The sequence below is a fragment of the Pristiophorus japonicus genome, chromosome 13 (assembly GCF_044704955.1).
Source record: "Pristiophorus japonicus isolate sPriJap1 chromosome 13, sPriJap1.hap1, whole genome shotgun sequence".
In the NCBI taxonomy this organism is placed as follows: domain Eukaryota; kingdom Metazoa; phylum Chordata; class Chondrichthyes; family Pristiophoridae; genus Pristiophorus; species Pristiophorus japonicus.
The window spans coordinates 31,065,854-31,086,884 of NC_091989.1; the positions used below are offsets into that span (position 1 = coordinate 31,065,854).

The 21,031-nt window shown below is 42.2% G+C and overlaps 1 protein-coding gene across 6 annotated transcripts in view; it reads right to left on the reverse strand.

The window, feature by feature from the left end:
- Positions 1–21,031, reverse strand: part of kmt2e (lysine (K)-specific methyltransferase 2E) — a 155,103-nt gene that overhangs the window by 8,948 nt on the left and 125,124 nt on the right. For all 6 annotated transcript variants that reach the window (XR_011596281.1, XM_070897316.1, XM_070897315.1 and 3 more), the window contains 2 exons: positions 14,111–14,674; positions 13,555–13,883 (listed from right to left, as the gene is read on the reverse strand). Coding sequence is in view for 5 of the 6 variants with exons in the window: in XM_070897316.1 (XP_070753417.1) it covers positions 13,555–13,883; positions 14,111–14,674 (893 nt within the window). In the remaining variant the exon portion in view is untranslated. The remainder of the gene's footprint in view (positions 1–13,554; positions 13,884–14,110; positions 14,675–21,031) is intronic.

Genomic DNA, 21,031 nt, shown 5'->3' on the forward strand with positions numbered 1-21,031 from the left:
TTTATCCCTACTCTGTTTTCTGTCCATTAACCAAGCTAATATATTATCCCCAGCCCCACGAGCCCTTATCTTGTGAAGCAACCTTTTATGTGGCACATTATCGGATGCCTTTTGCAAATCCAAATATACTGCAACCACTGGTTCCCCTTTATCTAGCCTGGTAGTTACATCTTCAAAAAACTCTTGATGAATTTGTTAAATATGGTTTTCCTTTCATGTTGACTCTGCCTTATTATATTATGATTTTCTAAGTGCCTTATTATCATTTCCTTAATAATGAATTCCAGCAATTTCCCAATGACTGATGTCAGACTAACTGGCCTGTAATTCCGTTTTCTCTCTCCCACCTATCTTGAATAGTGGGGTTACATTTGCTACCTTCCATCCGCTGGAACCGTTCTAGTATCTAGGGAATGTTGGAAGATCACAACCCATGCATCCATTATCTCTGCAGTCACTTCTTTTAGAACTCTAGGGTGTAGGCCATCATGTCCTGGGGATTTGTCGGCTTTTAGTCACATTAGTTTCTCAAGTATTTTTTCACTACTGATATTAATTACTTTTAAGTTTAATTACTTTTAAGTTCCTCACTCTTATTAGTCCCTTGGTTCCCCTCTATGTCTTCTATATCTAAAGAAAAAAGCCCCAACCTGATCAAGAACATAAGAACAGAAGAACAGAAGAATTAGGAACAGGAGTAGGCCATCTAGCCCCTCGAGCCTGCTCCGCCATTCAACAAGATCATGGCTGATCTGGCTGTGGACTCAGCTCTACTTACCCGCCCGCTCCCCGTAACCCTTAATTCCCTTATTGATTAAAAAAACTATCCGGATAGCAATCATCTTTCAGTTTTGGTACCATCCTTGTAAATATTTTTTGCACTTTTTTCAGTGCTTCTATGTCCTTTTTATAGTATGGAGACTAGAAGTGTGCACAGCACTCTAAATGCGGCCTATCAGGGACCTATACAAGTTTAACATAACTGCACTACTTTTGAATTCTATACTTGCAGAAATAGATCAGTGCTTTGTTAGCATTTTAATTGCTTTGCTGACCTGCAATGCTGCTTTTAATGATTTCTTCAATTGTATCCTTAAATCCCTTTGTTCTTCTACTTCATTCAGTTTTTTAAATTTTCTAATGAGTAGGTGATATTTCTACTTTTCCTACCAAAGTGCAGCACCTCACATTTATCTATATTAAAGTTAATTTGCCACTTAGCTGTCGGGACTGCAAGTTTTTTAATGTTTTCTTGTATTATATCACATTCTTCCTCAATGTTAGCTATACCACCCAGTTTGGTATTATCTGCAAATTTTGATATTGAGTTACTTGTTCCCAAGTCCAAATCATTAAATGTAAATTATGAATAACAGTGATCCCAGCACTGATCCTTGTGGAACACTGCTTTCAACCTTCCTCCAATCTGAATAACTACCCTTTACCCTTACTCTCTGCTTTCTATTGTTTTTGTTAATTTGCCATCCATTCAGCTATTTATCCCCTGACTCCACATGATCTAACCTTTGTCATGAGCCTACCGTGTGGTACCTTACCAAAGCCTTTTGAAAATCCAAGTACATGACTTCTAGTGCATTACCCTTATCTACTCTTTCCGTTACCTCTTCAAAGATTCTATCAGATTAGTTAAGCATGACTTAGCCTTTCGGAATCCATGCTATTTTTATTATATTTTGTGTTTCTAGATGCTCATGTATCTCTTTTAGTATAGGTTCCAGTATAGACCAAGTAAAAGCCACCATCTCCTACCAGTTGGTAACTGATGGGGGAGGGGGGGGGCCGAAAACATTCATTTCCTGGCCCCCCTCATTGTGGATAAAATTCAGTCCAACATCTATGAATAGTTAGAGGATGGAGCTGAAGTACCAGGGAAGGGGAAACCATAAAATATTGCACAGGGAAGCAGGGATTCTTTACCTAGGTAAAGGGCAGCTCCTCATTTGAAAGAAAAGTTTCAAGTGTCCTCTGTGTTTATCAGTATCAAAGCCATTGACATTCCCTGCCTGACCAAACCTGGGGGAGGAGTGGTTACTGTTGGCTAGCAACCATGCGTCCTACTGCCACGGAGAAGGAGGGCTCCTAATGTCTACAGAATAAATAAGCATCTCTGGTGTCAGCCAACACTGAGAAATACCCCCGTCAGCAGCAATGGATAAAAAGTGCCTCATTTTCTTCCTCTGCTGGTTCGTACTGATCAGTGATGGCAAGAGCTCCACGAAGGCTCATGGGCAGGAAGAGGGGTCGATGATTGGAGCTGCTGGTCACCTTCAATTAAGGCAGGTGGAGTCCCTGCTGGACATCTGGTGCCAGCTAGCATACAACTAATCTTAAAAGCAGCACAGGTTGATGCAGCACAGGCAAGTCCAGCTTTTTAGATATGTGGATGGGTTCTGAACTAACCTAATTTTTAGGCCTTTCCCTTACAGGAGAAACTATCCTTAAAGAAATGCTTCCAGACATTAATAGCTCTCTTTACGGGTCAAAAAATCCACCCATTTCTGCCACGCCATATCATGCCTTAAGGTAGAGTAGCTACTGCAGCAATCAAGACATGCTATAGTTTACACATGGCTTAAAACTAATTTTGCATGACAACTGTCTTGCTAAATTAAAAATTGAAAAAACTTTGTTGAAGCACACTCGGGGTGAATTTTAACTCCCCAAGGACGGACGGGAGAGGGTGTTAAAATTTCAAAAATCAGAATGCCGACCCTAACAGGGAAGCAGGGTTCCTGCAGGTGCCACTTCCAGTTTTAACGGAGACGGACGACTAACCTGCTCTCTAGAGGCAAATCCGTAATTTAAATATTTCAATGAGACTGCATGCCTCAAATTTTACCACAGCCGGGTTTCTGAGGGCTCGGAAATCCTGGCAACAGGAGGGAGGCGAGAACAGCCAGATCCAGCAAGTAATTACCTTTCCAGCACTGGTTATGGGCCAGGAGGAGAAGAAGCTTTTCCTCAGCCCCGCAAGCTAACCTACTTCCCTCCGTGATTATACCCCTCCTCCCACCCTCGATTCACCACCTCCCGACCTCCACAACACTGTGCTATCTGGGCTGTAATATGTAATAGCTTTACACTGTTTAGATCATTGCCTTTCACTAATAACTGGATCAGATCTCAGACTGAAATGTGCGTGCTGTCCCAAAGTTTCTGATTCAACAAGCTAAGGACAAGCGAGAAGCACAAATCAAGGTTTGCAATTCACTTTTAAGTGAGTCACAGTATTTTAGGCTTAGGATTTCCGCACCCCCTGCCACAGCCTCCACAATGTCTCCCTTCCTCCTCTCCACAGCTGTGGCGTGATGCCGCAGGCCTTCCCTCACGGCAGCCAGCCTCCCAATCTAGGTGGCTGCCTGCAGGAAACGGAGAAAAAATAATTAAATTAGATCCTGCTGTTAAATTCAGAAGGACCTCCGAGTCACCTGTATTTGTAGGTTTCGTGGTCACTACGTACCTCCTCCCCCAAAAAATATCAGGGCCTTGGAATTCAGCCTAGGATGGGTGGGAAAACAGCATAGCTCGAGAGATATGCTTTGATTCTGCACTAGAAGGGGCCAGAACGACGACATCAGAACATTGTAAGACAAGGGAAGGCATAGTGAAAAGACGAAGGCGCCAGGTTGTGACATACAAGGATGCTGGTAAAGTATGTTGAGATAGATAGATAATTCTCTGATTAACATCTGTCACAGCACACTGGAACTGGATTGGAAGATGGCAAATATTACCTCCATCTTTCAAAAAGGGAATCTTCAAATTACAAATCTTTATGATGTAACCTAAATTGAGAAACATGTTCAAGATTTTGATAAGTGATAGTATAAGGACGCAAAGTATCTGGAAGTATAAAAGGTGTGATTAGAGAGAGCCAGAATGGGTTTTAGAAGTGCCAGCTCATGTCTGATCAAAGCACGGGACTTCTGAGGACGCTACAGATCTCGTGGATAAGTATGTGACAATGAATGTTATCAACTTGAAATTCAGGAAAGCATATGACCATCCAATGTAACATTGATTCACAAGATATATGGCCATGAGATCCATGACAAAGTATTCAGTTGGGCTAATGTCTGGCTGAAAGGTAAAAAGTGAAGGCAGCCACACCGGAAACCCTGCCAGTGGAATTCCACAGAAGTCATTGTTGGAGCAGCTGCTGTTCATAATTTATATATAAATGACTTAGAGGACAGAACACAGTCCAAGGTGTCTACATTTTGAGTGACACTAAATTGGATGCAGTGTTCAATGATACTAATAATTTAAAAGGATCTGAACAGGCTATGTCACTGGACAGAGGTGGTACAGGTCAGCACAGCAAGTGTATATACATGAGAAAGAAGTGAGAACCTGGAAAATAATTTATATGTCAACATAGAAAATAGGTGCAGGAGCAGGCCACTCGGCCCTTCGAGCCTGCACCGCCATTCAATGAGTTCATGGCTGAACATGCAACTTCAGTACCCCATTCCTGCTTTCTCACCATACCCCTTGATCCCCCTAGTAGTAAGGACTTCATCTAACTCATTTTTGAATATATTTAGTGAATTGGCCTCAACAACTTTCTGTGGTAGAGAATTCCACAGGTTCACCACTCTCTGGGTGAAGAAATTCCTCCTCATCTCGGTCCTAAATGGCTTACCCCTTATCCTTAGACTGTGTCCCCTGGTTCTGGACTTCCCCAACATTGGGAACATTCTTCCTGCATCTAACCTGTCTAACCCCGTCAGAATTTTAAACGTTTCTATGAGGTCCCCTCTCATTCTTCTGAACTCCAGTGAATACAAGCCCAGTTGATCCAGTCTTTCTTGATAGGTCAGTCCCGCCATCCCGGGAATCAGTCTGGTGAACCTTCGCTGCACTCCCTCAATAGCAAGAATGTCCTTCCTCAGGTTAGGAGACCAAAGCTGTACACAATACTCCAGGTGTGGCCTCACCAAGGCCCTGTACAACTGTAGCAACACCTCTCTGCCCCTGTACTCAAATCCCCTCGCTATGAAGGCCAACATGCCATTTGCTTTCTTAACCGCCTGCTGTACCTGCATGCCAACCTTCAATGACTGATGTACCATGACACCCAGGTCTCTTTGCACCTCCCCTTTTCCTAATCTGTCACCATTCAGATAATAGTCTGTCTCTCTGTTTTTACCACCAAAGTGGATAACCTCACATTTATCCACATTATACTTCATCTGCCATGCATTTGCCAACTCACCTAACCTATCCAAGTCGCTCTGCAGCCTCACAGCATCCTCCTCGCAGCTCACACTGCCACCCAACTTAGTGTCATCCGCAAATTTGGAGATACTACATTTAATCCCCTCGTCTAAATCATTAATGTACAGTGTAAACAGCTGGGGCCCCAGCACAGAACCTTGCGGTACCCCACTAGTCACTGCCTGCCATTCTGAAAAGTCCCCATTTACTCCTACTCTTTGCTTCCTGTCTGACAACCATTTCTCAATCCATGTCAGCACACTACCCCCAATCCCATGTGCTTTAACTTTGCACATTAATCTCTTGTGTGGGACCTTGTCGAAAGCCTTCTGAAAGTCCAAATATACCACATCAACTGGTTCTCCCTTGTCCACTCTACTGGAAACATCCTCAAAAAATTCCAGAAGATTTGTCAAGCATGATTTCCCTTTCACAAATCCATGCTGACTTGGACCTATCATGTCACCTCTTTCCAAATGCACTGCTATGACATCCTTAATAATTGATTCCATCATTTTACCCATTACCGATGTCAGGCTGACCGATCTATAATTCCCTGTAATCTATCTCCCTCCTTTTTTAAAAAGTGGCGTTACATTGGCTACCCTCCACTCCATAGGAACTGATCCAGAGTCAATGGAATGTTGGAAAATGACTGTCAATGCATCCACTATTTCCAAGGCCACCTCCTTAAGTACTCTGGGATGCAGTCCATCAGGCCCTGGGGATTTATCGGCCTTCAATCCCATCAATTTCCCCAACACAATTTCCCGACTAATGAGGATTTCCCTCAGTTCCTCCTCTTACTAGACCCTCCGACCCCTTTTATATCCGGAAGGTTGTTTGTGTCCTCCTTAGTGAATACCGAACCAAAGTACTTGTTCAATTGGTCCGCCATTTCTTTGTTCCCCGTTATGACTTCCCCTGATTCTGACTGCAGGGGACCTACGTTTGTCTTTACTAACCTTTTTCTCTTTACATATCTATAGAAACTTTTGCAATCCGTCTTAATGTTCCCTGCAAGCTTCTTCTCGTACTCCATTTTCCCTGCCCTAATCAAACCCTTTGTCCTCCTCTGCTGAGTTCTAAATTTCTCCCAGTCCCTGGGTTCGCTGCTATTTCTGGCCAATTTGTATGCCACTTCCTTGGCTTTAATACTATCCCTGATTTCCCTTGATAGCCACTGTTGAGCCACCTTCCCTTTTTTATTTTTACACCAGACAGGAATGTACAATTGTTGTAGTTCATCCATGCGGTCTCTAAATGTCTGCCATTGCCCATCCACAGTCAACCCCTTAAGTATCGTTCGCCAATCTATCCTAGCCAATTCATGCCTCATACCTTCAAAGTTACCCTTCTTTAAGTTCTGGATCATGGTCTCTGAATTAACTGTTTCATTCTCCATCCTAATGCAGAATTCCACCATATTATGGTCACTCTTCCCCAAGGGGCCTCGCACGAGATTGCTAATTAATCCTCTCTCATTACACAACACCCAGTCTAAGATGGCCTCCCCCCTAGTTGGTTCCTCGACATATTGGTCTAAAAAACCATCCCTTATGCACTCCAGGAAATCCTCCTTCACCGTATTGCTTCCAGTTTGGTTAACCCAATCTATGTGCATATTAAAGTCACCCATTATAACTGCTGCACCTTTATTGCACGCACCCCTAATTTCATGTTTGATGCCCTCCCCAACATCACTACTACTGTTTGGAGGTCTGTACACAACTCCCACTAACGTTTTTTGCCCTTTGGTGTTCTGCAGCTCTACCCATATAGATTCCACATCATCCAAGCTAATGTCCTTCCGAACTATTGCCTTAATTTGCTCCTTAACCAGCAATGCTACCCCACCTCCTTTTCCTTTTATTCTATCCTTCCTGAATGTTGAATACCCCTGGATGTTGAGTTCCCAGCCCTGATCATCCTGGAGCCACGTCTCCGTAATCCCAATCACATCATATTTGTTAACATCTATTTGCACAGTTAATTCATCCACCTTATTGCGGATACTCCTTGCATTAAGACACAAAGCCTGAAATAAGAGAAGGAATGTGATTTCCAGATTTTGATTGACAAGTCATTAAAAGCATTGGTTCAATGTTCATAGGCGGTGATGAAAGCAAATGAAATGTTGGAATATATAGTTACGGTCACCTATAAATCTAAGAATGTGATGTTGAAACTGTATCTGGTATATTGCATTCAATTTTGGTCTCTGTATTCCAAGAAAGATGTAGAATGATTGGATGAGTCCAGAGGAGGATTACTAAACTAATTTCTGAATTTACGAGGGCTAAATTATGAGGAAAGATAATTTATCCTTGGACATTACTCTCTGGAAAAGAGAAGGATAAGGGAAGATTTGATAGCGATCTTGAGATATTCACCATTTATATTAAGGAGGTCAGAATAAGAGAGAGATTTTAGGCAAGAGTTTTTTTTAATAAGAGCATGATAGAATTGTAGAATAGATTGCGAGCAGGGGTGGTAGAACAGAAAGCCATGGCAGGTTTTTAAAAAAAGGACAGGTTGAATTCTGACTAAGAAACGGGATACAGGACTATCAGTTCCAGAATCATGATAAGGAAACTGATGGGAGATTTGGAAGGGAAGGCTAGATAGACAAATGGGGGCTGAAATTCAGCCTCCCGAAAAGGCCCCTGACCGCCGGAAAGCGGCGGACATGCGTCAGTGGCGAATGACTACTGACTTCCGGCGGACTGGCCGCTGCTCGCTAAATTTTCCTCACAGGTTTATCCGGTGGTGACCATATCCGCCCCGCTCCCCCCACACTGCTGCTGAACCCTCCTAAGTGCGTCATCACTGCCAATGTCCCGCCCAAGAAGCAAAATTCAGCAGAGAAAATCTTACGGTCACTGCGCGGTGCCCCCGACAGCTTTTTCTGTCGGTGCACTGTCTTTGAAATGGCGATGCGGCCGCCATTAAAAGGGTGGGCGCATTGCTGAGGCCGCCATCTTATTTTTTTTTGTCAGACGACTGCCAGGTCGTCCCGACAATTATGCCACCGGATTCGGCCGGGTCGCCAACAGGCAGCCTGGCACCCTCTCTTGGGTGCCAGGCTGCTGGCCCGGCCTAAACCCTCCCTGGTGGCCCACATGCAAAGCTCGCAACGGCCCTTATTCTGAGGCTATGCCCCCTAGTTTTAGTTCCCCCTATGAGTGGAAATAGCCTCGCTGCATCCATCTGGTCAAGCCCCCTCATTATCTTATATGTTTCGATAAGATCACCTCTCATTATTCTGAACTCCAATGAGTATAGGTCCAACCTTGAGTCCGGAGATGAGGGGGTTGACTTACGAAGATAGGTTGAGTAGGTTGGGCCTATATTCATAGAAACATAGAAATTTACAGTGCAGGAGGCCATTTCGGCCCATCGTGTCCATGCTGGCCGACAAAGAGCCGCACGGCCCTCGGTCAGCAGCCCTGAAGGTTACATATAAACCTATGAACAATGGCGGAAAGGTAAAGAGCACGCAGCCTAACTAGTCCGCCCCATACAACTGCGACACCCCTTACACTGAAACATTCTACACTACACCACAACCGGAGCCATGTGATCTCCTGGGAGAGGCAAAAACCAGATAAAAACTCAGGCCAATTTAGGGGAAAAAATCTGGGAAAATTCCTCTCCGACCCATCCAGGCGATCGAAACTAGCCCAGGAGATCACACTGACCGTATTTGATTCCCTGCAGTACTTACCATCATATCTGCACCGGCCAACAAGAGGTTATCCAGTCTAATCCCAATTACCAGCTCTAGGTCCATAACCCTGCAGGTTACAGCACTTTAAGTGCCCATCCAACCATCTCTTAAAAGTGGTGCGGGTTTCTGCATCCATCACTCTTCCAGGCAGCGAGTTCCAGATCCTCATAACCCTCTGCGTAAAGAAGACCACCCCCCCCCCCCTCAAATCTCCTCTATACCTTCCACCAACCACCTTAAAACTATGTCCCCTCATAATAGACCCCTCCACCAATGGAAATAGGCCTTACTATGTCCAGGCCCATCAATATTTTGTACACCTCAATGAGAACAAACCCAGCCTAACCAATCTGTCCTCATAACTATGGTTCTCCATTCCAAGCAGCATCCTAGTAAATCTCCTCTGCACCCTCTCTAGTGCAATCACGTCCTTCCTACAATACAGTGACCAGAACTGCATGCAGTACTCCAGCTGTGGCCTAACCAAAATATTATACAATTTAAGCATAACCTCCCGGCTCTTATATTTTATGCCTCGGCCAATACAGGCAAGCATTCCGTATGCCTTCTTAAGCAGCTTGTCCAACTGGCCTGTTACTTTCGGGGATCTGTGGACAAGCACTCCAAGGTCCCTTTGTTCATCTACACTATTAAGTGGTCCACCGCTTACAGTGTATATCCTTTCCTTATTAGTCCTCCCAAAGTACATCACCTCACACTTCTCCGAATTAAATTCCATTTGCAACTGCTCTGCCCACCTGACCAGTAGATTGATATCCTCCTTCAGCCCATGACTTTCCTCTTCATTATCAACCACACAGCCAATTTTAGTGTCGTCTTCAAACTTCTTAATCATACTCCCTATATTCAAATCGAAATCGTTGATACATACCACAAAAAGCAAGGAACCCAGTACTGAGCCTTGCGGAACCCCACTGGAAACATCCTTCCAGTCACAAAAACATCCATCAACCATTACCTTTTGCTTCCTACCTCCAGGCCAATTTTGGATCCAACTTGCCACTTTGCCCTGGATCCCATGGGCTTTAACCTTCGTGACCAGTCTACCATGTGGGACCTTATCAAAAGCTTTGCTAAAGTCTATATACACTACATCATACGCTTTATCCTCATCGACCCTCTTGGTTACCTCCTCAAAAAATTCAATCAGGTTAGTCAAACACGATCTTCCCTTAACAAATCCATGCTGACTGTCCCTAATTAATCCTTGCCTTTCCAAATGTAGATTTATCCTGTCTTTCAGGATTTTTTCCAATAATTTTCCCACCACTGAGGTTAGGCTGACAGGCCTGTAATTACTCGGCCTATCCCTTTCTCCCTTCTTAAACAAGAGTATCACATTAGCAGTCCCCCAATCCTCCAGCACCATGCCCAAATCCAAACAGGACTGGAAAATGATGGTCAAGGCCTCTGCTATTTCCTCTTTTACTTCGTTCAACAGCATGGGATGCATTTCATCCGGGTCTGGGGACTTATCTACCTTCAAAGCTGATAAACCCTTTAATACTTCCTCTCTCACTATATTTATTTTATCCAGAATATCACACACCTCCTCGATAGCAGTATCTGCATTGCCCATTTTCTTTGTGAAAACAGATGCAAAGTATTCATTGAGAACCTTACCAACATCTTCCGCCTCCACACAAAGATTACCCTCATGGTCTCTAATAGGCCCTACCCTTTCTTTAGTTACCCTCTTACTCTTAATATATTTATAGAACATCTTTGGGTTTTCCTTAATTTTACTAGCCAAGAATTTTTCATGCTCTCTCTTAGCATTCCTAATATCCTTTTTAATTGTGCCTCTTAACCTTCTATATTCCTCTAAAGATTCTATAGTATTTAGCCGTTGATATGACATAGGCTTCCCTTTTTTTCTTTATCCGCCCATGTAAGTCCCTAGACATCCAGGGGACTCTAGAATTATTATTCCCACCCTTTTTCTTTAAAAGCACATGTTTTTCCTGAGCCTTCTGGATCTCCTCCTTGAATGCCTCCCACTGTTCCGACACTGATTTACCCACAAGTAGCTGTTTCCAGTCCACTGCTGCCAAATCACTCCTTAACTCAGCAAAATTAGCTTTTCCCCAATTCGAGACTTTTATTCCTGATCTATCCTTGTCCTTATCCATAACTACCTTGAACCTGACTGAATTATGGTCACTGGCATCCAAGTGCTCTCCCACGAATACCCCTTCAACCTGCCCAACTTCATTCCCCAAAAATAAAACCCAAACCGCCCCCTCTCGTGTTGGGCTTGATACATACTGACTGAAAAGGTTCTCTTGAATGCATTTCGAGAATTCTACACCCTCTATACTCTTCACACTATATTTGTCCCAATCAATATTTGGACAGTTAAAATCCCCTACTATTACTACCCTATGGTTTTTGACTTCACAGCAATTTGCTTACATATTTGCTCCTTCCCACTGTTTGGGGCTCTGTAATACATGCCTAGTAGTGTGATCGCCCCTTTTTTATTTTTCAATTCGACCCATATGGCCTCATTTGATGATCGCTCTAACATATCATCCCTCCTCACCGCTGTAATAGTTTCTTTAATCAGTACCGCGACCCCCCCCCCCACCCTCTCTGTCTTGTCTAAAAAATCCTGTAACCAGGAATATTGATCTGCTAAACCTGCCCCTCTTTCAGCCATGTTTCTGTAATGGCTATAATATCATTCTCCCAAATATCTACCTGTGCTCTTAGCTCATCCGCCTTATTCGCTATACTCCTTGCATTAAAGTATGTACCATTTAGCACAGGAAGACCTCCTTGATTAATACTTACTAAGCCTCATTTCCTCTGTCTTACAGATTTGCTTTCTAAATTCTTGTTCTCCAATTTCTGCTTTACTTCCTTCCCTATTGAATTTGTTCTCAGGTTCCCATCCCCTTGCCAAGCTAGTTTAAACTCTCCCTAACAGCACTAGCAAATCTCCCCGTGAGGATATTGGTCCCGGCGCTGTTGGAGTTCAGAAGAATGAGAGGTGATCTTATCGAAACATATAAGATAATGAGGGGGCTCAACAAGGTGGATGCAGAGAGGATATTTCCACTCATAAGGGAAACTGAAACTAGGGGGCATAGTCTCAGAATAAGAAGTGAGATGAAGAGAAATTTCTTCTCTCAGAGTGTTATAAATCTGTGGAATTCTCTGCCCCAGAGAGCTGTGGAGGCTGGGTTATTGAATATACTTAGGGTGGAGATACACAGATTTTTGAACAATAAGGGAGTAAAGGGTTATGGGAAGCAGGCAGGGAAGTGGAGCTGAATCCATGATCAAATCAGCCATGATCTTATTAAATGGCAGAGCAGGCTTGAGGGGCCAAATGGCCTACTCCTGTTCCTATTTCTTATGTTCTCTCCTTTAACTGAAGGGGAGAGACATGGTGACTTCATCAGTGCTACTCTGATGAGTGACAGCGGCGGACACTCCACCCGCCCCCACTTCCATCCCTCTTATGATCGACTTCTCCACTCCGCCCCCATTATGACTGACTTCCGCCCCGCTCGAAAAAAAATGGCAAAGAGCTGAATTTTGCAAGTAGGCCGCTGCATCCACCGCGGCGGCCAGGACTCATCAAAAACAGTAGGTTTCTGGCGGGGCTGAATTTTTACCCCATGGTCTTCTGCACAAAACATTCTTGTTACTATGATTTAAGCAGACTTTAGCCTAGATTTTCTAATCAGCATTATCTCATTTATTTTAAATTGTGATAATATAAACAGTAAAATAATGCCAGTTTGAAATTCAAGGCTACTGATTTTTGCAATCTTTTGCCCTAGATCCAACCTGATGGCTAGACTTTCTCCATTATTATGTGGAGGATTAAGAAGAAGAAATATTGCAAAGCACTGTATTGCTGTCTACATTGGGTTATCTTTCAATTTAAACATCTTCAACAATCTCCTGAGCACTACCCAACACAAATTTTTTGTGTGTGCATTCTCTCATATACTAAGTCTTACTTACCTACTACCCATGTCCTTGCCAACCTCTACTGCCCCCCGCCTCACAACATATTGATTTAAAAATCCTTGCCTCTCCCCACCGCCATGGCCTCATTCCATCCCATCTCTGCAAGCTCCTCCAGCCCACAAGACCCAGCTTTCACTTTCTGCTTCCCCTCAATTCACTCACTGGTGGCAAAACCTTTGGCCAGCATGCCTCTACATTCTGAAGTTCCTTTGTTAGACTCTTGTACCTGGTTACATCTTTCCCTTAAAGGTGCCATGCAAGTGCAAGTTATTACTGTAAATGGCTGCAAAATATATTTACACACAAGAAATTTGATTTCTAAATTGTGTTGCTATTCCCAGTTGAAATTAGTAGACTGATGGTGCTCAAATACTTGTAAAAATATTTTTAAAATTTTTTCTTAGATCATTATTTTGTTTTTAAAGATTCAAGTTGAAAATACACAGTGTGAATGGCACTTTTTAGTGCATAGAATTCTATGCTTAGATTGGACTCAAGATGCCTAGTTTTATTCCAACTCCTCCACCACCTCCCACCCCCACTTTGTTGTGCAAAAAATGGGCATGCAAACTTACCATTGAACATCTGCATCATCTAATTTTTTTTCTGATGAAGGTGTCTGCTTAATTGGAGATTTGTTGCCAGTTTCAATGGGACTGATGGACTCCACTGTAGCAAGCGAAGATGATGATTGACTCGGGATATTTTCTCCTTGCTCTCCAGTAGCACTTACAATGCTGCTACTGCTGCCATTGTCATTGTAACTGACCCCACTATTACCACCACAACCACCACCACCACCACCAACAGTATGTGGTGATGTGGCAACTGGAGAGAAGCTTTCTGATTTGGAACCGCTTTGTCTTGCTTCCCGCTGTCTTTTACGATATTCCAGTAAAGACACCTGCAAAAAAAAAAAAATGAAACTTGTAAGCATACTACAATAGCAATTCCCATCAGTTATTGAAAACTGCTATACTTTAAGCTACAAATTACATTTCTTTCTCCATTTTTTGTTACAAGTATGTGTGATGTGCACCTTACTATAAATATGTGTGCCTGTCTTACACTGAGCATTTTGTACTAAGCATTCTGAGAACAGTTCTGTTAATTTTGAGCATTAACACTTACTTTTTTCTTCTGCGGTGGATTTTGTGGAGTACAGCATCCATCTGTCATACTGTCCCCATTAATACCCTTGCCAAAATTGATCATCCCGTCCTCAGAGCAGTAATAACCAGCTCCTTCTGGAAATGATAGCCTGTTGTCCTCTTGAAGCATTTTTGACTCACTCGCCCTGAAGCCACCTCCTACCTCCAACTGATGTGAAGGTGTCAGATCCCGAAGATTGGAATTCAAAGGTGAGAAATTTAAGCTGGGTGGTTCTGGGCTCTTCATCCACGAAGAGTAAACAGTGCCCATTCCACTGTAAATAGGTTCTGATTGGCTGTTTGTGTCAGTCCGATCATGGTGAATAGGGCACTCTAAATCTTTATGCAGTGCATGCTGTTCACATACTTCAAGTCCCGTCTGGAGTTCTGATACAGATTCAATGCCACTGTTGCACTGGCTAATTTCTGCATTGCTCCTTGGGCTAACATCTCCAATAGTCTTTGCATCATGTAGTCCCATTTCTGTTAGGTTGGAGTTCCTTAAAGAATTCAGTGCTAAGAGGGAGGGTACTCTGTCAGAAGTCTGCAAGTAAAAAAGAATCAAGTTATTGGTAATTTAAGTAACTTTTATGTTATTAAATTAAACTATACTTATAGAAAAAGATTCCTCGGAATCAAGCAATTGTATACCACTATATAGACGGACATATAGTTCACCATGTCAAGAATTGAACTGGAAATATGGACAGAACAAGGCAAATTTTCTCAGATTGACAGGAATGTGAAAAACAGATTTTCTTCCCTGACAAGCTGCAAAGTTAGAATATTTATTGTACAATCGCAAGGCATAACCATACATGATGATCTCACACAATGCCACAAATTTAGCTTTGTACCATTTTTAAGAATCAGTCATCATGTCTTGATTTTAGATCAGACTGGTTCACCGATTTAGTTGCTAATGGCTGTATTGCTATGCTGTGCTTTCTCCCCTTCTCTTCATCCTTTGGAAGATGAGGAGAAGTCTTGGAGGGGAGAATCCTCCTGAAGCAACAATCGTCACTCGTTCCATCTCTTCCAAGCACCAGATCAAAGTTCAGCATCCTGGTTGGGATAAACAGTGAGATAGAAAGGGATGAACAAGGGGTTTTGCAATGCACGTGAGCAGGAGCAAGTGGAAAGGGAAGCCCTGGACTTGGCTTATCGGAGGGCAAGGTTGGGTCTTAGTTCTGTTATAGAGTACTGGGATGCAGACTTCAGAGGTCCAGCCTACCAAGAGAGACTTTCTAGACAAGCACCAGCAGTTGTTGGAGGTATTAGACTATCTGCCTAGGGGTTACCATAACATGTCTAGAGACTATGGTGGAGCTGCAGTCCATGAGGGCATGAAAAATTATAACAGCTGAACAGTGGAAGTTTGTCTATTCGATGAGGTATAAAGGTTTTCAGGCATCAGTGGCAGGTGGCATCTGTGCAAATGGTGCTCAGAATCTGGGAATTTTCTTGCAATGTGGAGCATTCAGGTGGATTGGTGATGAAAGGGTTAGTTCTGATTGTTCTTTTTCTGGAAGCACTAGTCTATGAGCTGCTGTTTAATAGTCCTGGCTGCTGCTTGCTTCTCTTCTTCCTGGGGCTCTTCCTCTTCTGATGATGACTCATCCTCAGATGCTGCTGGCTCATTGTCTTATCTCTATTGCAAGGCGAAGTTATGCAGCATGCAGCAGATCACTACATTATAGAATCTTGAACAGGTCATACAATTTAAGAAGCTTGTGATATGGGGAAAAATGCACAAGCTGTTCTGGTGGATGTCTGATTCTGGAAAGGACCAGCATAGAAACTTTACATCTGGCTGCCAGTAGAATATGGGAAAATTAAAATACATGATTTGACTACAAGAAAATAAATAGCATTCAGAAACCAGAATACTGACACCAAGACTGCAGCACAAGAATAGTAAAGAAATCTGCATAAAGCTTACAAAAGGTGCAGCAAATGATCATCACCCCATAAATCATTTTGAAATAACTGGAAAAAAATTGTAATTTTAACTATTTTCTGCTAGGAACTTTAGAACAGCTAAAGACAAGGGGAGAACGCTGAGGTGTAAAAATAGAACAAGGGCTTATAAATGAGAAGAGTCGGAGTTATACCATTGAAAGGCTACCTCATGGATGAAAAGTTTTAAAGCAAAAAAAAAGTCCTCTGATTTATCTGGTTCAGATTACAGCCTACATATTTGTTTGTAGAGGACGATTAAACAAAGAGAAGCATCTTTGAAAAAAATTCTATTTAAGACATTCATAACCAGTTACTATATTGAAATCAGCAGTAGTGTTGGGGCCACAAATAACCTCGGTGTTCAAAGTTTTCCAGGGGGAGAGGGGATTCTCCGGATTGAATTCCTTTTGCCACTTTTCTGCCCACCTGACCAGTCATAAGAACATAAGAAATGAGCTGGAGTAGGCCATTTGGCCCTTCGAGCCTGCTCCTCCATTCAACAAGATCATGGCTGATTTTCTAACTCAACTCCACCTTCCCGCACTATTCCCATATCCCTTAATTCCCCAAAATTTATCGACCTCTGTCTTGAATATACTCAAAACGACTGAGCATCCACAGCTCTCTGCGGTAGAGAATTCTAAAGATTCACAACCCTTTGATTGAAGAAATGTCTCCTCCTCTCTCAGTCTTAAATGGCCGACCCTTTATTTTGAGACTGTGACCCACCATCCAGGAGAAACATCTTCTCAGCATTAACCCTGTCAAGCCCCTCAAGAATTTTATCTGTTTCAATTAGATCACCTCTCAGTTTTCTAAACTCTAGGGAATATAGGTCAAGTCTACTCAATCTCTCCTTGTAGGGCAATCCCTTCATCCTGGGAACCAGTTCAGTGAACCTTCGTTGTACTCCCTCTAAAGCAAGTATGACTTTCCTTAGGTAAGGAGACCAGAACTGTACACAGTACTCCAGGTGTGGCCTCACTAATGTCCAGTATAATTATAGTAAGACTTCTTTACTCTTATATGCTAATCTCTTTGTAACAAAAGCTAACATACCATTTGCTTTCCTAATTGCTTGTTGTACCTGCATGTTAACTTTCTGTGATTTATGTACAAGGACACCCAGGTCCCTCTAAATTTCCTAGTCTATCACCATTCAACAAGTATTCTGCTTTCTTGTTTTTCCTACCAAAGTGGATAACTTCACACTTCCCCACATTATATTCCATTTGCCATATTTTTGCCCACTCAGTCAACCTGTCTACATCTCTCTCTAGCCTCTTTGCGTCCTCCTCACAGCTTACTTTCCCATCTAACTTTGTATCATCAGCAAACTTGGATACGTTACACAATCCCTTCATCCAAGTCATTAATGTAGATTGTAAATAGCTGAGGCCCAAGCTCTGATCCTTGTGGTACCCCACTAGTTACAGCCTGCCAACCCGAAAAAGTCTTGTTTATTCCTACTCTCTGTTTTCTGTTCACTAACCAATCCTCAATCCCATGAGTTTTAATTTTGTGTAACAACCTCCTTGACCAAATCCGTGCTGGGTTTTGAGCGGCGAGGTCCGAAATCCGGCAAAACCTGAAATCAAGCACACATTCGGTCGAGGATTACAGACTTCAGACTTCAGACTTGATTTTCTTGCCTGAAATCCAGAAAAACCTAAAAACCGGAACGGACTCGGTCCCGAGAATTCCAGACGTGTACCTGTACTGATTTCTTTAAGTTCCTCATTCTCTATAGACCCTTGGTTCCCTATTATTTCTGGAATATATTTTGTGTCTTCTACTGTGAAGACAGATACAAAGTATTTGTTTAATGTCTCTGCCATTTCCTTATTGTCCATTATAATTTATCCTGTCTCTGGCTCTAATGGGCTCCTGTTTACTTTCACTGATCTCTTCCTATTTACATACCTATAGAAATATTTACAATCTGTTCTTACATCTCTTGCTAATTCACTCTCATTCTTTTTTCTCTTTCCTTATCACATTTCTTGGTCTTCCTTTACTGAGTTCTAAAATCCTCCCAATCCTCAGGCTTACTATTTTTAGCAACATTATAAGCCTCTTCCTTTGATCTGATACTATCTTTAACTTCTCTTGTTAGCCACGTTGGATCACTTTTCCCGTGAGATTTTTGTGCCTTAAAGGAATGTATATTTGTTGTAAATTATGTATTAATTCTTTAAATGTTAGCCATTGCTTGTCTACCGTCATACCTTTTAATGTCGTTTCCCAATCTCCCTTAGCCAACTCACCCGTCATACCTACTTAGTTTGCTTTGTATAGGTTTAAGACTCTAGTTTTGGACTTTACTAAATCACTTTCAAACTCAATATAAAATTCTACCATATTATGGTCACTCTTCCCTCAAGGTCCCTTTACAACAAGGTTATTTATTAACTCTTTCTCTGCACAATACTAGATCTAAAATAGCTTGTTCCCTAGTTGGTCCCTCAACATATTGATCTAGAAAACTATCTTGTATACATTCCATGAATTGCTCGCCACACTATTATTATAAATTTGGTTTGCCCAGTCTATGTAGATTAAAGTCCCCCATGATTACCGTATTACCCTTATTACATGCGTCTCTAAATTCCTGATTTATACTCTACCCTACATTACAACTAATGCTTGGGGGCCTATAAACAATTCCCACCAATGTTTTCTGCCTCTTGCTATTTTTCTTAACTCAACCCAAACCGATTCTACTTCTTGATTTTCCGAACTAAGATCCTTTCCCTCTACTGTCTTTATCTCATGCTTTATTATAGAAAAGGACAAAGATAGAGCGTATGTAAAAGTTCTTGATTGGGAAAGGCCAATTTTACTAAGCCGAGATGTGATTTAGCAGAAGTGGACTGGAAATAGCTACTTGAAGGTAAATTCATGTCAGAGCAGTGGGAGGCATTCAAGGAGGAGATAGGGAGGGTCCAGAGTAAATATGTTCCCACAAAGAAAAAGGGTGGGACTCCCAAATCTAGAGCCCTCTGGATGGCGAGCATACAGAGTAGGATAAGGGAGAAAAAGGGAAGCTTTTGTCACATACCACAAGCTCAATACTACAGACAGCCTGCAGGAGTATAGAATATAGGGGTGAAATTAAAAAGGAAATTAGGAAAGCAAAGAGAGGGCATGAAAAAAATATTAGCAAGCAAAATCAAGGAAAACCCAAAGATGTTTTATAAATACATAAAGAGCAAGAGAATAACTAAGGAAAGAGATGGGCCTATTAGAGACCAAAAAGGTAACTTATGTGTGGAGGCAGAAGACATGGATATGGTTCTTAATTAATACTTTGCGCCTGATTCACAGAAGAGAGACACAATGCAGACATTTGTCGTTGAGGAAGAATGAGAGATATTTGATGAGATAAACATAGAGAGAGGAAATATTAAGAGTTTTATCATCTTTGAAAGTAGATAAATCACCAGGCCCGGCTGTTAGAAGAGGAAATAGCAGAGGCTCTAGCCATCATTTTTCAATCATCTCTGGCTACAGGCATGATGCCAGAGGACTGGAAGACTGCTAATGTTGTGCCATTTTTTAAAAAAGGGAGAAAGGGATAGACCGAGCAATTCAGTCAGCCTAACCTCGGTGGTGGGACAATTATTGGAAAAAATTCTGAGGGACAGTATAAATCATCATTTAGGAAATCACAGATTAATCAAGGACAGTCAGCATGGATTTGTTAAGGGAAGATCATGTCTGACCCACTTGATTGAATTTTTTGAGGAGGTAACGAGCAGAGTTGATGAGGATATTGTGTTTGATGTAGTTTACATGGATTTTAGCAAGGCTTTTGACAAGGTCCTACATGACAGGTTAGTCAAAAATGTAAAAGCCCATGGGATCCAAGGGAAAGTAGCAAGTTGGATCCAAAATTGACTCAGTGGCAGGAAGCAAAGGGTAATGATTGATGTGTATTTTTGTGACTGGAAGGCTGTTTCCAGTGGGGTTCCACAGGGCTCGGTACTAGGTCCCTTGCTTTTTGCAGTATATATCAATTGTTAGACTTCAATGTAGGGGGCATGATTAAGAAGTTTGCAGACTATATAAAAATTGACTGTGATTAATAGTGAGGAAGATAGCTGTAGACTGCAGGAAGATATCAATGGACTGGGTGGGAGGATTTAGGAAAGTGTATATTTAAAAGCAGCAAGAGAAATGTCAAGGCTCTAGAGCAGAGTTTTGGGTAAAAATAATCTGAGTGGGTCAGGAAGGGACAGAGAGAGTAACAAAGATAATAGGGCATCAGTGACTAAGGTGACATCAGGGAACAATAGAAAAAAGTAAAAGCTAAAGATACTATATCTGAATGCGCAAAGCATTCGCAGCAAAATAGATGAATTAATAGCGTAGATAGAAATTAATACGTTTGATCTAATAGCCATTACGGAGACGTGGTTGCAAAGTGATCAAGGTTGAGAACTAAATATTACATAAGAACATAAGAAATAGGAGCAGGAGTAGGCCATTTGGCCCCTCGAGCCTGCTCCACCATTCAATAAGATCATGGCGGATCTGATCATGGGCTCAGCTTCACTTCCAGGATACTTAACTGTTAGAAGAGATAGGCAAAATGGAAAAGGAGGAGGTCATGGATTCAAAACCTAACTCATGGAATTAGCACATAGCAGTTGGATGACACATTAAAGAGAGGCCTCATCTGTCTATACTGGTGGTTCAGTTAGGCATTATAGGTCCTACGGCACTTTTCGAAAAGGGAGTTCCTCCAGTTTCCTGGCAAGCATTCCTTCCAGAACCAACTCCACTAAAACAGATGAACTGGTCATTCAGTTTATCGTTTTTTTGCGGAAACTTATGGGCTCATTTGTCTACACAGCAATAGTCACTGCATTTAAAGTAATTCATACTTTGAGATGTGATACACATAAATGCAAGTCTTTCTTTCACACATGAATAA